The sequence below is a fragment of the Pseudorasbora parva genome, chromosome 4, assembly GCF_024679245.1.
Source record: "Pseudorasbora parva isolate DD20220531a chromosome 4, ASM2467924v1, whole genome shotgun sequence".
NCBI classification, from domain to species: Eukaryota; Metazoa; Chordata; class Actinopteri; order Cypriniformes; family Gobionidae; genus Pseudorasbora; species Pseudorasbora parva.
In genome coordinates this window covers 22,559,758-22,578,121 of record NC_090175.1, presented here as the reverse complement: position 1 = coordinate 22,578,121, position 18,364 = coordinate 22,559,758, and the positions used below count along the sequence as shown (strand labels likewise).

The 18,364-nt window shown below is 37.7% G+C and overlaps 1 protein-coding gene across 1 annotated transcript in view; it reads right to left on the bottom strand.

Moving 5' to 3' along the window:
* Positions 1-18,364, bottom strand: part of vegfc (vascular endothelial growth factor c) — a 70,542-nt gene that overhangs the window by 28,767 nt on the left and 23,411 nt on the right. The window contains exons 2-4 of the mRNA XM_067441309.1: positions 14,110-14,320; positions 13,691-13,881; positions 7,968-8,107 (exon numbers count right to left, since the gene is read on the bottom strand). Of these exons, the coding sequence (XP_067297410.1) occupies positions 7,968-8,107; positions 13,691-13,881; positions 14,110-14,320 (542 nt within the window). The remainder of the gene's footprint in view (positions 1-7,967; positions 8,108-13,690; positions 13,882-14,109; positions 14,321-18,364) is intronic.

Genomic DNA, 18,364 nt, shown 5'->3' with positions numbered 1-18,364 from the left:
TTAAAGTGTATTCTCTTTAAGTACACTTAAGTGGCACTTAATTTTAATTATATCATATTATCTACAAGTGCAGTTTTAAAAAAATATACTTTAAATATATTAAGTGCACAAAAAATACACTTTCAATACAATTAAGCACACTTCTTTTTCACAAGGGGGGTCGCGCCGGTCCTTCGAATCCCGCTCGACTAGGATCGGTGAGACCCAGTAAAAGTGCGGGGGAAGAAAGTACATTTTATTAAAAGTGAGGGGGACACGTCCCCCGCGTCCCCCGCGTAATCTACGCCCATGGGCAAATCCATAGCTGGAGCCTTCTTTGGTAAAACAAATGAAATATTAGCCCATTACAATTGCGTATTTCAATTTCAGTACTTAGGAGTGTTAAGAAAAGGAACATTGCAGAAGAGGCTCACCTCACTTGGTATATCAACCAATCATCAAAAATCATTTACCGATAATGAGGTTGAATATCATCTTAATGGGGAGATTGAATAACAAACATTTTACAGTCATATTGTACATACAATTGTTAGACTTTAGAGCTAATTCATTCAATGTATGTTGGTGTAATTATGCTTCCAAAAAGCCAAAAAGATTCTGCAATAATTTGATATTATATTTCATGGTTTTTTTTATGTTGTAAATTTATGTAGCCAATGAGAATCGCTAAAATTATTGAATATATTTTGAGACAAAGGTCTTGTTAATGATTTTCAGTTTTGTTCAAAGTAAATAAAGTAACAGTTTTTCAATAACGGAAAATTATGTAAAAGTATGGCATATGGGGTAAAAGGCACATTAGTTAACATAATAATAAACAGCCAGTTGACTTTTCCATTTGTTGACATGAATGGTTAGATTCAGATGATAAATATCATTTATTAAGTTGGTTGTCCACCTTAGAGATAACCATCATATTTATATTGAAACCATCAGATTTAAAAATATGACAAATATATCATATAATAAAAATATATTTATTTGTTACTACTGTGAAGTTTTATTATGGCATCTCATTTAATGCTTTCAGAATGTTTACTTTAAAAATATATATATATTTTTTTTAATAGATTTTTATATTAACATATTTTAATATTAATTAGGAATGGTGGATTTCTGCTTCAAGTGATAGGCTAGGTGAGTCAAATTATACTGTTTTGCATACATGTCGTTTTCTGTATTTTTTCTGTCTAAAAGTGACCAAAAAAGCCATTTTAATGCAGTTAAAAAAATCCTTGGAAGGGGGTCCGACTGCTAAATTTGGTGTGCCTCCTCTATTTTAAAACCCACCAGACGCCACTACAAGAGAAGCTGTTATATAAGAACTAAGTAGTTTACGAGATAGAGTGGAAAAACAATAGCAAAATCTTGATGAACTAATGACAAACACAGACATATTGGCATGTAAAGAGCAATTAGGGGTCAAAAGTCGTTAGGTAAGTTTGAGTTGGGATGTCTCAATGTTTCTCCTCCTGAAGAGCCTCTACTTTCCTAACACAGTGAGTCATCAAATCTCAAACAATACAATTACAGAGTGAGAGAAAGTGAAATGCAATGACGAGCCAACTGCTGATAATCACTACCAGCCCTCTGCCATTTCATTGCACAAGCGTTGATAACACCAATAGCGTTTATATGGTACGTTACTCTCTAGACCACACATCTGAGGTTAAACATGCACATTTTCTCCTTCACAACAAACAGCGGGAGCGGCGAGACTTTGTTAACACCTTGAGGTACAAAGCCGGGTGCTTGAAGCGGACCACCCTGCGTTAACCCTCCTGGTGGCACAGACTGCCCTTTTCTTTATCAGATGGCACAAGTTTGAGCAGGATTTTTCCAAATATAAGATTAGAATCAAGCTAAAAGCATTCAAGGCTGACCTGGAGGGATCTTGAATTAATCTGGCCTTGGAGTCGTAGCTTATTCAAGAACAAATTCAGAAAGCACAGACCAAAACGCAAGACAGCAAGTCCCCAACATGGGTGTTGACCTTTACAGCAGTAAAAAAAATTAAACAGTGTAAAAGACAAACGCAAAGCAAATGATGTCAGCTGAAGGTAAATCTGAACTCTCTGTCTATAAAAGAAAAACGGCAACCTCGCTTGCGCAGACGCTATGTTGTCCCCACTTGCGTGAAAGCACGAGAGGAATGAGGAGATGAAGCCTCAGTGTGTCCAGGAAACCAAAACAACATATAACACACTTCCACAGTGCAGGTCGCCCTAGGAACACATCTGCTTTTTCTTAAGCAAGGCCTGGCTGTGCAGGACCTAGTGGGGGGATGATGCCTCTTTCCTTTTCACTCCCCCTACCGCAAATCACTTTGACAGGGGATGGCTTAAGAAAAAACAGCGCTGAAACGCATAACAATAAACAGTTCTTTTCTCCAATTCATCAAAGAGGGACTCATGAGTTGCTTTTAAACATTTAACATGGTTTGATTTGATGTACAATCAATAATGAAAGGTTTAGCTCACCCAAAAACGAAAAAAATCCTGTCATCAATTAGTCACCCTCATGCAATTCTCTATGTTAATCTCATACACGGGCACATCAGATATGGTAAACGGAATGGATCAAATGTGCTTGGTTGATGTGCGAGTTTGTTCTCGCAAGTCAATTAAGTATGTTTGAGCTTCCGTTTCTATGTTTGATGTGCTCTGTGTATGTGCATTGATCAATATGATATGTGCATTGATATGTGAATAAATCTGAATTCAATCTGTTCATTTTATAAAGTGACTGTGTCTCTTCAGAAGACTAAGATTAAACCTCTCAATTCAAATGGATTACGTTTAATGTCTTTGTGGACCTTTTGGTGAAACTGACTTTCAAAGGTCGAAACTTTGAGAGGTCAAAAATCTCTATATAATATTTTGCCTTGAATGCACTACATAGCATCAAATACACAATGCAAATAACTAACTAGCATTAAATGAGTGATGAATTGAGAAATCAACTTTCCTTATATATATATATATATATATATATATATATATATATATATATATATATATATATATATATATATATATATTTAGTAGCCCCGCCCACCGAGCCGGTTGAATTGCGCTAGCCAACAGCAGTAAACATGCCGAAGAATAAGCTTCTTTCAGATCCTAATATTAGGAATGTGTGGTTGAACTTTATTTTTAATGAAGTTCCAGCTGACGTGGGGGAAGACATGTTCACTTCATTTCACTGCGGAATCGTTTGTAAACAAATCGCAGGTTGATTTAAAGACATCTGAAATTAAAACACAATGCTATTTCTTCTATATTGGATCTGACTGGAGGAAATGTGCAACACACTTATGTGAGTAAAACGTGTTTTTTATGTGTAATAGTATTGCATTGTTATAGATTGTTTTGCTTATGTGTACGTGTCTTACTTCCAAGTCTCCAGTGCTGCACGCCCATCAAAACTCAACGCCTTGGAGAGAGCCTCAAAACCAGTGTAGAAAATAGCCTATTACTTATTAGTTATGATGTTTTTGAATGTTAAAACCACATAAACGTCATTAGTTGACCTTAGACAACAGTATAAAAAAATTAGAAAGCCAGTTCATGACACCTTTAAGACTCAAGTAAAAATTGTTGACCAGTTCATATTTCATTACTGACATAATGCCTCTCTCTTTCCATCTGACAGGGAGTGTTTTATTAAACAAAGTCATCACATGTTTAACGACGGCACTGCACTGTATGCGTGCTTCCCCTCCTGTTTGCAAACAGATCTCTAAGCAATGGCGTAACGTACTGGCTTCCAATGCCACATGTGGGATCGATACGTCTCCTCCACACAGAAAGAGCAGGCACTGTTTTTGCACACAAAGCGTACATTATTAACAAGTCTTTTTCACTCTTTTTCTCTCCTTTCCTCTGAGTATGTTTGCCAATTAGTCAGTGTTTAGCACGTTGACTACTGTCACGAACAGGCGAATGGGCTAATCCTTCGTTCTGTGAGGGGATAAAATGATAAACATTTACACAAAGTATGCGAGGGAACAACGCAGGATTGAAAACGGGCTGTGGTTCATTCTAAAAAAATATTGAATGATAGAAAACAGACTCAGGGTTCCCATTCTATTCAAGACAGTATTGTGCAAGCCATTTCCAGGATGTTTTATGCGATCAACACCTGTAATGTTTATGCAAAAACACACTGGAGGTCGAGCTACATTGTGGTTACTGGCATGCAAAAAAATGACACCACAGCTCAGCCATGCCAATAACCACAATGAAGCACAATCTACAGTGACATTGCTTTTGTATAACAACATTAAATGATTGGCAAAATTAAAAAATAGAGAGTTTAGTAGTATGCCAAGCCAAGCCTCTGGTATCATAAGAAACATTTACTAAATATTGAAATGAAAGCAGATTAAAACAGCAGTTAGATATGCATATAATGCTTAAATGATCAGTTCATATACATATACATGAGTGGTGTTCTTGGTCTGCAGTTGTCAGTATCTATCAAAAGAGGTCCAAGGAAGAAACAGTGGTGAACTGCCGACAGGGTCATAGGTGGCCAAGGCTCATTAATGTACGTGGGGAGCAAATGGTTGGCCTGTGCTGTCCAATCAAACAGATGAGCTACTCAAGCACATTGCTCAAGAAGTTAATGCTGTGCATCGCAGTTTGTTGGTTGTGTATGGGGGTGCATAGTGACATGTACCACCTACTTGAGCATTGTTGCAGACCATGTACACCCTTTCATAAAAAACAGTATTCCCTGGTGGCTGTGGCCTTTTCAGCAAGATAATGTGCCCTGCCATAAAGCAGGACTCAGGAATGGCTTGAGGAGCCCAACGAGTTTGAGGTGTTGACTTGGCCTCCAAAGTCCTAAAATATCAATCCGAGCATCTGTAGGATATGCTGAACAAACAAGTATGATCCATAGAGGCCCCACCTTGCAACTTACAGGACTTTAAGGATCTGCTGCTAACATCTTGGTGCCAGATACCACATCACACCTTCAGAGGTCTAGTGGAGTTAATGCCTCAACGGGCCAGGGCTGTTTTGGCAGCAAAAGATACATTACATTATGTCAATGTTATGCCTGATTAGTCTGTGTTTCATGAATTTCTGAACTGAATGTATACATTATATAATGATTAAGTACTGCATAATATAAAAATGCTAAATATGTTCAGCTCAGCTGAACTTTTGGGCTGATGCAGCAAGAAATTGAAGATAGAGTCACAGTTTATTTGTCTTTCTAAGTTCACGGTTCTTGCTGTGTGGCTCTGTTCTCATTAGAATGACTTATCTATCCTTCACTGTGACGGCAAAGAAAGAGGCGAAGGCATTGGAGATAAAGAAATTGGGTTTATGCTTTATGTTTAGGCTTATAACTCTCTCTTTATCTCTGGTGGTTAAAACTCGAGGCCACCAATGTTGCTTTGTGTATCAAATTAAGCATTTCAATACGCTTAAAATGATACAGTGTGATCCACAGTAGGCAATATTGGATTGAGTTTAAGAAAGCAATAAATACACTCTCAGCCCCGCTGAACTATTTCAAGCCTTTTAAACTGTACATGCAGTATGAGTCAGGGGGGTCATTATAACAGTATATAGTAACCCTACAATGGTTAATTCTGAATATCTAGTTCTTCATCTATACTGTAATTAATATACATTGTATAATGCATAAAATTCATGTTCTATTAACAGTTTTCTTATTTTATTAGCCAACGCTTGGATTCAAAGCAGCTTTCAATATATTAAAAGAGATTCACTGAGTCAAAAACACCTGGAATCAAACAATACTACCAGTATTGACAGGTAACACCAACCTCAAATTAATAAAACAAAATTCAAAATTTCCTTGCAAATAACAAATGTAGGATTTTTTTTAATTAGCTAACAAATTTGTTTTGTAGCACACTTGTGAGAGCTGATTAGTTAATCAAGTCTGTACACTGCACGGTAAGTTCATTAGGATTCTCTACAGGGATTTTCCTGCTAGAAATCCTAAAACAACAGATGAACAGGAAGTTCTCTGTCAGCCTTAACAATGGGTGGCCACACCACACCGCCAATATGAAAATCAGTGTGATGAGCTACTGTACGTCATTGAGTGTGCCATTACATCCAAAATACACACATTAGTGCAACCACATATCCGCTGATGAGACGCTACGCAGGGCCAAAGCACATATAAAGTCAATATCTTGAATGCCTTAGAGTGATAATACTTAATTTCTTTATATAACTTACCCTATCATAATATTTGTGTAAAAAAACAGTTAATTCAAATACCTTACCGATTAAAGGTAATAATAACAAAAAAAGTTCAGTGGGATTTAAAATGTTACTCTTTTTGTATGTGCTGCTGTGTTTGTTTTGATAATCAATTATATTATTAGCTCATAAAACAAGAAATGCAAAAAGGTTCTGGGTGAGGTGTAGAATATGTATCCCAGTGCTCCCAGCGATAATCCAACTCATAAAACATATCAAACCAAGGCACTCGGGTTTATAAAAAATATAAAAGGCCTTTATTTATTATGGCTTAGGCATTCAAAACAATCAGAAAAACAGCACACCAATGCATTGCGGCTAATAAGCCTTCATCAGGGTGTCATAGATTATTAGCTCATAAAGGCTCAGTCACATTAGTGCAAATTTGAACCAGGGTCTATGTCAGTAGTGTAAAGATATATGATGCACAGCTCATTCAAAAGCTACTTTAAAATCAAGCAGCTTTCTGTTAGACAACACTCGGAAACCACATAACCAGCTTGAAGCTGTTGCAAAATCAACATTTTTCTCCCTTCCTACTAAAATAAAAAATTGAAAATTTGGTTTCATTCTGCAAAAGCAACTTTATTTTAAGGTGTCCTTGGTCCAGTGTTATTATAGACATTTAAGTACTGAGTAATATTAACATTAACTACATTTTAGTACATTTTAGTAACTATGTGTAACAAGAATACTTTAAAGCTACACTGTGTAACTTTTTTAGTTTATTCTTTGCTAAAAACACTTAGTTCTTTCAAAAATATATGTGCTCATTAATGTATTTACTTATTTCAAGTAATAAAGTATTCTCGTAAGTTTATAATATGCCATTGAAAATACATACGGGTGAGGGGTTCGAATGCCGGTTGCCATGTTGCCCCTCCATCTTGAAAGAACATTAGCCAAAGAGGGACATACCCATAAATTCAAGCTTCGCCTTTCGCGTTTTAACACTCAATGGCACCGTGTCGAATGTGAAGAGGGGGATTGCCATGTTAATCTTGGACTAAATCGGCCACCGTAGGAGTTAAAACGAAATCGGAATTGAGAGGAACAGAAACTATTATTCCCTGGATGGTCATATACCTTTTCACTGCTAGATGGGGGGAAATATCACACAGTGTAGCTTTAAAATAAAATGTTACCCCACATACTAATTTCATTTAGTCTCTTATGTGGTGTGCAGCATTGCTACCTAGAGAGTTCCAAATGCATCATTTATGATGTTCCATGATGTTTATTGGCTGCCTATTTAGGTGCTGGAACCTAAAATGTGCCAAACCTTCAACAACAACAAAACTCTACAGTTTTATATTGATATTCAAAATGTCCCTCTTATAGCCATTATAATCAGTGATGCTGTCAACACATGGATCTGACAATAAACTGATTCTCTTTTCTAGTTCTAACTTAACTCCATTTCCTTGCACTACTTCTGACAAAAGTACAAATGGATTTGGAACTATGGTTTGTCACATTCAGCGCAGACAGCCTCAAGATGTTGCGGCATTATGCAACATGACATCAGTCGAGCCCTGTGTAATACTGACATTCTATTCTAACCTCTCAAACATTCAAAAGAAAAGAGAAATAAGATAATAATGTAATCTTCAATACTTAACATGTTAAAACCCTTGACAAAAAAAAAAAAACATTTGGGTTGACACTTCAAAAAAAAAAGTGCTTAGGGAGATTTGAAGTGTGAGCACTTACTCTGGTAGGGCCCTTCGTATGATTGAGTGCCGCTGTCGGTACACATCCAGTTTTGACAAACAGCTGCAGGAAGTGTGGTTGACAAAGCTTATGGTGACTGGCTTGGTCCCTTGCTTGATAGGAACTGTGATTTCAAACAACTGTGGAAAATAGAAGAAACGTCATTTTATTTTCAATAAAATCAGACTAACAGAGAATTACTGACGTAAGAGGTAAGACCGCATGAAATGCTATACCTTAAGGAGTTTGCTAGATGTCGAAATTAATTGTGGGCAGTCAAATATATCTAAATCAAGATTAATGAATGGATTTATGTCTAAAGGAATTGTGCAACTGCGGTTGCACAGCCTTTCTGTGAAATCAGTGTACAGACACAACCACAACTACAGTCTGATTAAACAAACTGGTAAGGGGAAATGGGTAATGGGGAACTCGTGCAAGATAATTTGCAAGGAAGGCAAATACTGTTAGACCAATAAATCAAAACTTCCTCCTGTTATGGGGAAACATTAACATCATGTTAAATGTGCAATCATAAGGGGTAGTGATGGGAATGGGCTGCTTAAAGTACATTTTTTTTTTCTGCTTAAAGTCTTATTTTTATGTTTCATGTCATAAAATATATCATAAAAGACAATGAGTATCATTGTTGATTTTTTATGAGAATAAGTTTTCAACTGTCCATTAGATTGAGAACATTAGGAAAGGAGGTGTGCTTTCAAAAAACAAATCTGGATCTGACTGATCTTCATCTTCAGTTAATTCCTTAATGGGACCGTTTACCCAGAAATTAAAAATCTGTCCTATTTTTTTTTTCACCCTAATGCTGCTTCAAATGCATATGCCTTTCTTTCCACTGTGGAACATAAAAGTAGAATTTCTGAAGAATGGGCTTTGAAGCACCATGTGACGTGTGCTATATTCCACATGTTCTGATGCTATAAAATAGCATCAGTAAATTTAAAAACCAATCTAACTCATAAACTTCACTAATAAACTTTCCATTTAGTGAGCTGTTAGGATACCACCTTTAGGATAATTTGATGGTGATTTTGAAGCTTTAAAGCTTCTGTTGACATAATTGTAGTTGCATGGAAAAGAACATGGAAATAAAAGTCATACAGGCCAACAGGAACGGCATGAGTCATAGATGACATAAATTCTTTTTTTTTTCTGTATTATCTTGTCTACTCATCAAATCTTATTTCCACTCTTCCAGTGCAATCTTTTTGACATGAATTGTGGCTGCTATAGAAACCTTCATGAACCAAGGCAGCAAATTCTTTCAGTAGGATAAGCAAACAAACAAGCTTCCAAACATTCTGGAATGTTAAACCTATCATTACAGCCCCTGTTAGATTAACAAATCACTCTCAAAGCACACATAAATTAATTTTGTCTGATGAGGAAGAGAATTATGGAATATTCCAGTCTCATCCCCGACCCCCTGGTTGGCCTACTTCACTTGGCAGAGATTCTTTTCAGCCTCTCCTTGGACTTATCTTCTTATATGCCTCTTAGGTACACAGAAGCATCATATATCCACTTTCTAATTGCATAGCTACAGTACATCTGAAGATAACTGCTTTAGCATTCAAAATATGTGAAAATGTACAGTATCAGACTGCCAATCAAACTAGCAGCAAACAGAAGATTGAACTAGTTAAATGGAATGGGGCCAAATGCTTGTGAATACCATCTCTCTTTGGAGACGGATCTCACGAAAATGCGTATAAATAGTACGAGTTTGCAATCTCGTGGAATGTATACGCCAAAATGAGTTTTGGTGTGCGTATGGTACGCGGTTTTTCGCGTGCATATGATACGCACTTTATGGCGTATTATACAGTCCCTGACAAAAGTCTTGTCGCTTGTGTACAAATTGACCTAAAGTGCCGCTGAAATATATTTCTAATCAAGATTTTTTTACAAGAAATGGCTCATTTTAATCCCACCAGCTTTTGTGATAATGTTTCAGGGAAAAACTAAACTTTCAAAAAGTATTCTAATATTCACAGCTTGGTAAAGCCCATTGAGTCAATTTTTGCAAAGACATAAGTGTTGTAACCTTGTCATATGAGCTTCACCTGTGACTGATAATGGATCAATTAGGTCTCAAGTGTGTATAAAAAGAACCCCAGTACACTAGACCTTCACATCAACTGCAACTAGACCTCTGCAAACATGCCTAAGATTCACCCTGAGACTAAAGTTTTGATTATCAAGAGGCTGAAGACCAGATCCATTGCTGATGTGGCAGACACCTTCAATGTGTCTCAGCGTCAAGTACAGAGGATAAAAAAAAGATTTGAAGAGACTGGAGACGTTTTTGACAAGCCCAGGTCAGGCAGACCCCACAAGACAACTGCTCGAGAGGACCGTTTGTTGGCTCGAAAATCCAAGGCCAGCCCATTATCCATTGCAGCAGAGCTCCACGAGACCTGGTCACCTGAAGTCCCTGTGTCAACCAGAACAGTTTGTCGGATTCTGTCTCGAAATGGCCTCCATGGTCGAATCAGTGCCCAGAAGCCAGCACTAAACAAAAGGCAATTGAAAAACCGTTTGGCATTTGCCAAGGCCCACAGCCTGCTTAAAGGATGGACGCAGGAAAAGTGGTAGAAGGTGGATTTTTCAGATGAATCTTCTGTTGAATTACACCACAGTCGCCACAAATATTACAGGAGACCTTCTGGTGCCCGAATGGATCCGAGATTCACCCAGAAAACAGTGAAGTTTGGTGGCGGAAAAATCATGGTCTGGGGTTACATCCAGTATGGGGGTGTGCGAGAGATCAGCAGGGTGGAAGGCAACATCAATAGTCTAAAATACCAAGAATCTTAGCTACCTCTTATATTCCCAACCATAAAAGAGGCCAAATTCTGCAGCAGGACGGTGCTCCATCGCATACTTCCATCTCCACATCAAAGTTCCTCAAGGCAAAGAAGATCAAGATGCTCCAGGATTGGCCATCCCAGTCACCAGACATGAACATCATTGAGCATATGTGGGGTAGGATGAAAGAGGACACATGGAAGACGAAACCAAAGAATATTGATGAACTCTGGGGGGCATGCAAGACTGCTTTCTTAGCTATTCCTGATGACTTCATCAATAAATTGTATGAATCCTTGCCAAACCGCATGGATGCAGTCCTTCAAGCTCATGGAAGTCATACAAGATATTAAATTTGGATCTCACAGCACCACAACTTAATTTGCTGACATATTTTTGTATTTGTAGTAAATTTGTTCAATTTCTGTATAGGCGACAAAACTTTTGTCTTGCCAAAATTTGACCTTTCTGTCTTGATTAAATGATAAATATTTTTTCTGTGAAAATTATTTATTTCAGTGCATTAAACATCATTTGGGAGGGTTTTAGCTTTTCATATGAGCTATTTCTAACACCAATGAATTAATTAAAAGTCAGGTTAATATCAGGTATTTCTAGAAAATAGGTAAGCGACAAGACTTTTGTCAGGGACTGTACATACGAACCCCCCACCCCACCACCCTAAACCTACCCAAGAGCGTGTCATATGCACGCCATAAAGTGCATATCATATGCACGCGAAAAAACGCGTACCATACGCACGCCAAAACTCATTTTGGCGTATACATTCCACGAGATTGCAAACTCGTACTATTTATACGCATGACCATGAGATCGTGTTGCTCTTTGATGTTTACAGAACTCCATTATTTAGTTGTTAACTGCTTTTACCAAGACAAGTGATCCCAAAAGCTTCACTTGATCACTCTGTAAATCTGTCATCCCACCAGTCTTGATGATAAAATGACTTTACTGCAGTATTAAAAGTCTACTAGGCCTGAGTATTACACATGTGCAGGTGAGACAAGGGTCAGGCGAAACCAGAAGTCCATTTAATGTTTTGTTTTCTTAGCTAACAGGTTCCCTTGTCACAGTTACATCACAGATATAAACTTGAAATTTCACTCTTGAAGTCTTGTCGTCATTACATTATATTGTGCTCAATAGCTAATCAATACTAATACCATTCATCCAAAATCCAACCATGTTCATCTGATGCATATTTTACTTTTGACCCAGTCATTTTGTTAATAAAACCTTGAGCTTGTAATTTCATAATCCAAATCTTCCTTAAAATTTTGAAACATCTTCACATTGCATCTGTTATTCAGGCTTTGTGCCCAGAATGGGAGTGTTACGTCTCTGGTGCAGTAGCGTGGACATGGAGACCTTGACCTGCTCAGATGCTCAACTGGTGGGAGGGCGTCATGGTTTAAATCACAAGAGAAGATCCCACTGCTTGCTAAGGTCAGCCCACCCAAAATAAGTGGGCAATTAAAGGAGGCCTTCTTACAAATAATTCACAGCCATGACCTCCCAACCAAAGTCCTGCCTTGTCCACAACTCTCTAAATCAAAGCTTAACAGATCAGTTCTCTCTGCACCGGGGAGTAGGCTTTAAAACAAAAGCAGACACTCTTTTATTTAAAGCAGTATTTCAATTTTACAATTTTATTATATAGAGTGAGAAATGGACTTAAAGTGTTAGTTAGGAGGACGTATGCAGCAAAATATATACCTGCATATGGATCTGTATTTGATGCAATGAAAAAAATGATCTGCAACTGTATTCAGACTGGACGTGTCAAATTTAAATGAAAATCCTGTTTTTAGAAATAATTGCATTTCATTTATAGTATATTTATAGGTTTCATAAATTAACAATATATATACTATATATCACTTTATCCATGTAATTCTGATTTTCATTCCAATTAATATTTTTATTCAATATAATTAGGTATTCATTTTGAAGTTATTCCTGCATTCCCTAGTGTTCATATTTAAGTGGTACTTCACCACTGGCAAAATGGACTTTCAACAAAGCTTGACTAAATTAAAAAGGCTACCTGACTAAAGGAAAAAAGGCTGATGTTTTTCCTGCTACCAAATAAGTAGGAAAACTTCAACACCCATAATGCACTGGGCATGTTGCCGCCAAAGGTCACTCCCACCAGTCGGCTATGGATACACTTACCAGTCAAATAGCACCTTGCTTTAGTAAGACATACCTCTTGGCACACTTTTAGTTATAATGGTCGACTTGTATTATTTCTGGGTGCAATTCAAAGTGTAAGCATTTAGTGGGAGTAAGTTATTTTCGGTTCCCAGTGGAAGAGAGCATTGTAGGCAGTCGGTAAAAGGTGCAGAGAATCGTAAATACGGAGAGAACAGTGCAATGGAAAATCTGACAAGCATCCGTGTTTGTAGTCAACATTTTAAAATGGGTGACCATGAACACAGTGTTTTATGCAAAAAGGAGGGGACATTTTTAATTAGTTCTGCACAAAACATTCTGCCCAACATCCCAGAAGCAAAAAGCCATAATGTACAGGTAAGAAAGTTGCCACCATAGTGTTACATTTTACCAGAATGCTGTTAAGAGTAGACCTAAACCTACCCTTACAATAACTGTTTTGTAAATAACCCTCTTCCGATCCGACTGTCTGTGGGCGGCGATACAAAAAGGCAGAAGTATAATCTGTGATTTTCATGAAAGTCCTGGAGCTGTCAAAAGTCAGTCGGATGACTTTTGCTGACAAATAAACATGAATTTCTCAGTCCAGGTAACATGGAGAATGTGTAAACCTTGTTAATTTACATACAGCAATTTACTGATATTGTAACAATACAAAGCTTCACACAGATTAACATGCTGAAAGAGTCACTCACCGTCTTGCTGATGTATGAAGTGCTGATGTTCACGCACTGATGCTCCTCACTGTTACAGCAGCCCCCACATCTGTAGACAGACACGCAGGGTGGTTTATAGAAGGTGTTTGTAGCTGCCCCAAACTCTTTCCCCACATCTAAACAAACTTGGCGTGGCATGCACAGGGTCTTTCTCCACTCTGTCTCAATACCTGGAGGAAGCGCAGCGAGACAGGAAGAAGAGGCACATTAAAAAAAGACCGGCAGTGAAATACAAGGATTTGTATACACTGCAATTATTGCAGATCAGTGTCTGACACATTCTTGGCATCCTAAAGAAACTTTGTGTCAGGACTGTCAAAAAGCATGAAAAATTATTGGCTGTAAGACAAAACACTGCCAGCACAATCTATGCCGGTTTTAAATTAATAGTCACTCACTTTTAATAATTTCAAGATTGAGGACAGCAGCCGCAAAGGAGGCCTCCTCCGACCTTGTTTCTGTGGAGCTGTAATCTCTGTGAGGTAAGCGTGATCCCGCCTTGGAACGACACTTCAGCATGCTCCAGTAGCTGGGGTAAACTATCCTCATAAGTTCATCCACACTACCCGCTGAACGTAACTGTTCCACCAGGTCTGGCTCTGAATGCTCCTAAGACAAGACAAAGAGAAAGAATAAAAATCAGCTTATGCTAGAAAAGATTCTTCAGTCACATGCATCATATTTATTTTGTCAAACACTTTTTCTTAGGGAATGACAATTTATGAGACTTCTTGGAAATACTACATACCTGAAAAAATTTGAAAATTACTCTTGCTTAAAAGAATAGTCCACCCAAAAATGATAATTATGTCATCATATTCCTCATGTCATTCCAAAACTGTTTGACTCTCTTTCTTCTGAGAAACATAAAATAAGATATTTAAAAGAATGTTGGTGACCAAACAGTTTTGGTTCCCACTGACTTATGTAAATTTGGTCCAAAATCTGCACAAAGAACTATTTTTAAGAGAGATATAAGTAACACATAACATGATAGTTCACACTAAAATGAAAATTCGGTCATATAGGTAAGCCAAACATTTTTGGTTACCCATTTCTTTCACTGTATGGACAAAAAAACTGAGATTCATATGTTCCAAAGAAAGTCATACAGTGTTTTATGTGTATGTGTGTGTGTGTGTGTGTGTGTGTGTGTGTGTGTGTGTGTGTGTGTGTGTGTGTGTGTGTGTGTGTGTGTGTGTGTGTGTGTGTGTGTGTGTGTGTGTGTGTGTGTGTGTGTGTGTGTGTGTGTGTGTGTGTGTGTTGGGGGGGGGGGGGCGTGAACTGGGTTCCAATCAGTGATTATAAACACGTTATTAACTTTTCCAATTTTTTATTTTCTTATCACTAGACAATTACAATGGCCAACTGTATGCCAGTAGCCTTACATTTTGCATTAAAAGGTGCACTTGAATGAAAAATGTAACCTTACCATAGTGAAATACTAAGATGACATCACATACTGTGAGTCTCAAACACCATTGCCTCCTAATTCTTATGAAAATCTTATGGATGAAAAACTCCACAAAAAAATAAGTGATTCTCAACATAATGGCAACTGTGACAAAATCGCTGGGATCATCAATATGTACACCCCCAATATTTGCATATGTCCGAACATGCTCATTGTCAGGCGGAACTGACGGAGCCGAATCATCGAGACTGCAGGTGTACAAGCTTCACTCGCGGATGTGCAGGGGACGTGAGGACTTTTCATAGTCTTCCCATAGACAAAAAAATGTCAACAGTCTTGGTTGATGTTTTTTATAATCGGATACCGCAACAATTTAATTCAAAAACGTTCATTTGCTCTGACCATTTCAAGCAAGCTTCGCTCAGCGTCTTAAACTGGAGAAAGGGGCAATTACAACTATATTCCTGCAAGAAGTAAGTAGTGATTTATCCACTTATTGACTGTTTAAACAATCTCTGATTAAATTGAAAGTTTATTAGAGAGACAGCATTGCCTCGATAACGCAAGATTCTAGTACAGTAACAACAGGAAACTCCAAGTACCATGTATAACCAAAACACCAGATAGTATACTGGTTTTGGTTTTGTCTGGGGAAAAGAAGAGCGTTCGTGCAGTTGCCAGATTTCAGTAATTTAAAACCCCAACAAGAGCTTTTCTGTGAAAAGAACACATATACTATCCGGTGTTTTACCTAAACATTTGCAATCTGGCAACCATATGCACCCGAGCTCTCTCGCACATGCGGATGATCTGAAAACGTTTTACTGAAAAAGTAAGCTGCATTTTAGCCATCTCCATTTGAGATGTTCTGCTTAAAGTGTCATTCAGTCGGTCTGTGTTCTGTCAGGACGGTCAGGATACACAAGCCGCTTCGCTGAACAACTGCTGTGTGCTGTGAGCTGCTGAAATAAGCCAATCAGGATATACAACATTAATATTCATGACTCTTCCAAATAAGTCAAATACATCAGCCTTACATCCTAGGGACAATTTATAGGGTTGTAAATGGACCTGTAAAACTTATTTAAGCCACATTCCCCTTGATTGTAGATTTCATGTAGATTTCAGAGAACAATTTAACATATTGTTTCAACTCATTCTAGGGCACCTTAATCAAACTGAAACTACAAATCATAATTTATTCATCAGATGGGGTTTTAAAATGAATGTTAAACAATCAATCCACAGATTTATGTAAAGGTTTCCCGTCTCAAAATGTATGAATGTTAAAAAGTGAAACTGAGACATGCGTATCATGCTTTAATGGATGGAATGGTCAGAACACAATGGTCTCGACCCAGCCAACTGACAGTATTGCTCACTCAGTAGGCTGATGGGTGGGATCCAGGGTTGCCTGTAAAGACCGAGCTATGTCTGTCTGCAGCAAGAGACACCCCAGCACACGCAATCAAACCCCCAAAGTCTTGACCTTCCCACAATCCTCAGCGGAATGAACGTTTGCAAGAAGTGTGAAAACACCAACAGCGCCTGAAACAGCCTGAAGTCCCTGATGGAAAATGATACTGCTGTCTGGGACATTCCAGGAAACATGCCCAGTTTACCCACATAGCTGATCATGGCTGTCGATAAAAAAAGCACCCTCCCCCTTTTGTAGAGGTGTTAAAAAATGAGAAAAACACAACTTGAATTGAGCCTCAACAGAATTCCACTTTTCAGAAGGCCAGTGTTTGGTACTGGCCCAGCCAGTCTGTATCACATTTGACTGGTGAATAAACATACTTTTGTTTTATCGAAATCCCATTAGGCAAACCACCAAGTTTACAGCAGACAATTTGTCATCTCAAAAGATAGGGAATGAGCTATCTCTTACTGTTGCATTTCTGTAAAACGTATTATTTACATCAAATATTTTTGGGGGGCCGGATAAGTACAAACAATGCTTGTCTAGGCCTCCCTACTTTTCAAAGATCCTCAGAACAAACAACCTGAACATTTTTTGAAAGTATAAACTTGAAGGCATGGCCGCTGAAACTAAGGGTGCTGTAGCATCCCCCGCCGACAGCTGTTTCACTATATTGGAATTTTTGAAGGTGCTCTGTCGGCATCTAGCGGGGAGACCCACCGCTGACCCCTCTCTTTTGAATCACAGAGAAGCTACGGTGGCTGACACGGGACAAAGATGTTGTCTGAGACAGCAGGTAGTAGCTAGTGCTCGGTAGAGCAGTTTTGTCTATTTAGGGCTACTGTAGAAAGACGGTTGCGCAAAATGGCGTCTTCACTGTAAGGGTACTCGCAGTGTATGTAGATATAAATGGCTCATTCTAAGGTTATAAAAACATAATGGTTCATTACGTACAGTCTTTATACTCCACTGAAAACAAATTTATGTATATTATATTGCATTTCTGTCAATAGATTTTCATAAATACTACACACTGCACCTTTAAGATGACATGACTTTGAAAAAGTAGTTTTTTTCACCTTAATTCATAAAATTACTCTATCAATCAATCAATCAATTATCTTTATTTATATAGCGATTTTACAATGACAATTGTTTCAAAGCAGCTTCACAGTGTTAAACAGGACAATATTGCAACAAAATTTGATTATGCTGTACAGTCGTTCTGGAGAAAAAAGTGATGTTATCAGCTTATTTTAATTTATCCTATAGACGGTTTCATCGAACGCACGCGCGTTGCTACGGTTACGCGCCTGGCCCGAAGTTAACTTCCGGTCTGTGTCTGTTTGTATGGCGCACTACTGAGTAGAAATACATTTTAAAGTACTATTCTTGGTTAACATGATATAAATATTAAAAATCAAGCAGAGAGCACATGACAGAAGTTTCCCAACATTATTCTTATATTATGAAACAAAGAAACATGTTATGCCGACGCATTGCATAATTGAAAGGCGAGTGCGCATGCATTCCCTTGTGAAAAAGAAGTGTGCTTAATTGTATTGAAAGTGTATTTTTTGTGCACTTAATATATTTAAAGTATATTTTTTAAAAACTGCACTTGTAGATAATATGATATGATTAAAATTAAGTGCCACTTAAGTGTACTTAAAGAGAATACACTTTAATGACAATATTTCTAAACACACTTAAGTACACTTTTTTAAAATTCACTTTATAATAATATCTAATTAATTTGTATTTTTAAAAAGTACACTTTCATGACAATATTTATAAACACACTTTAGTACACTTA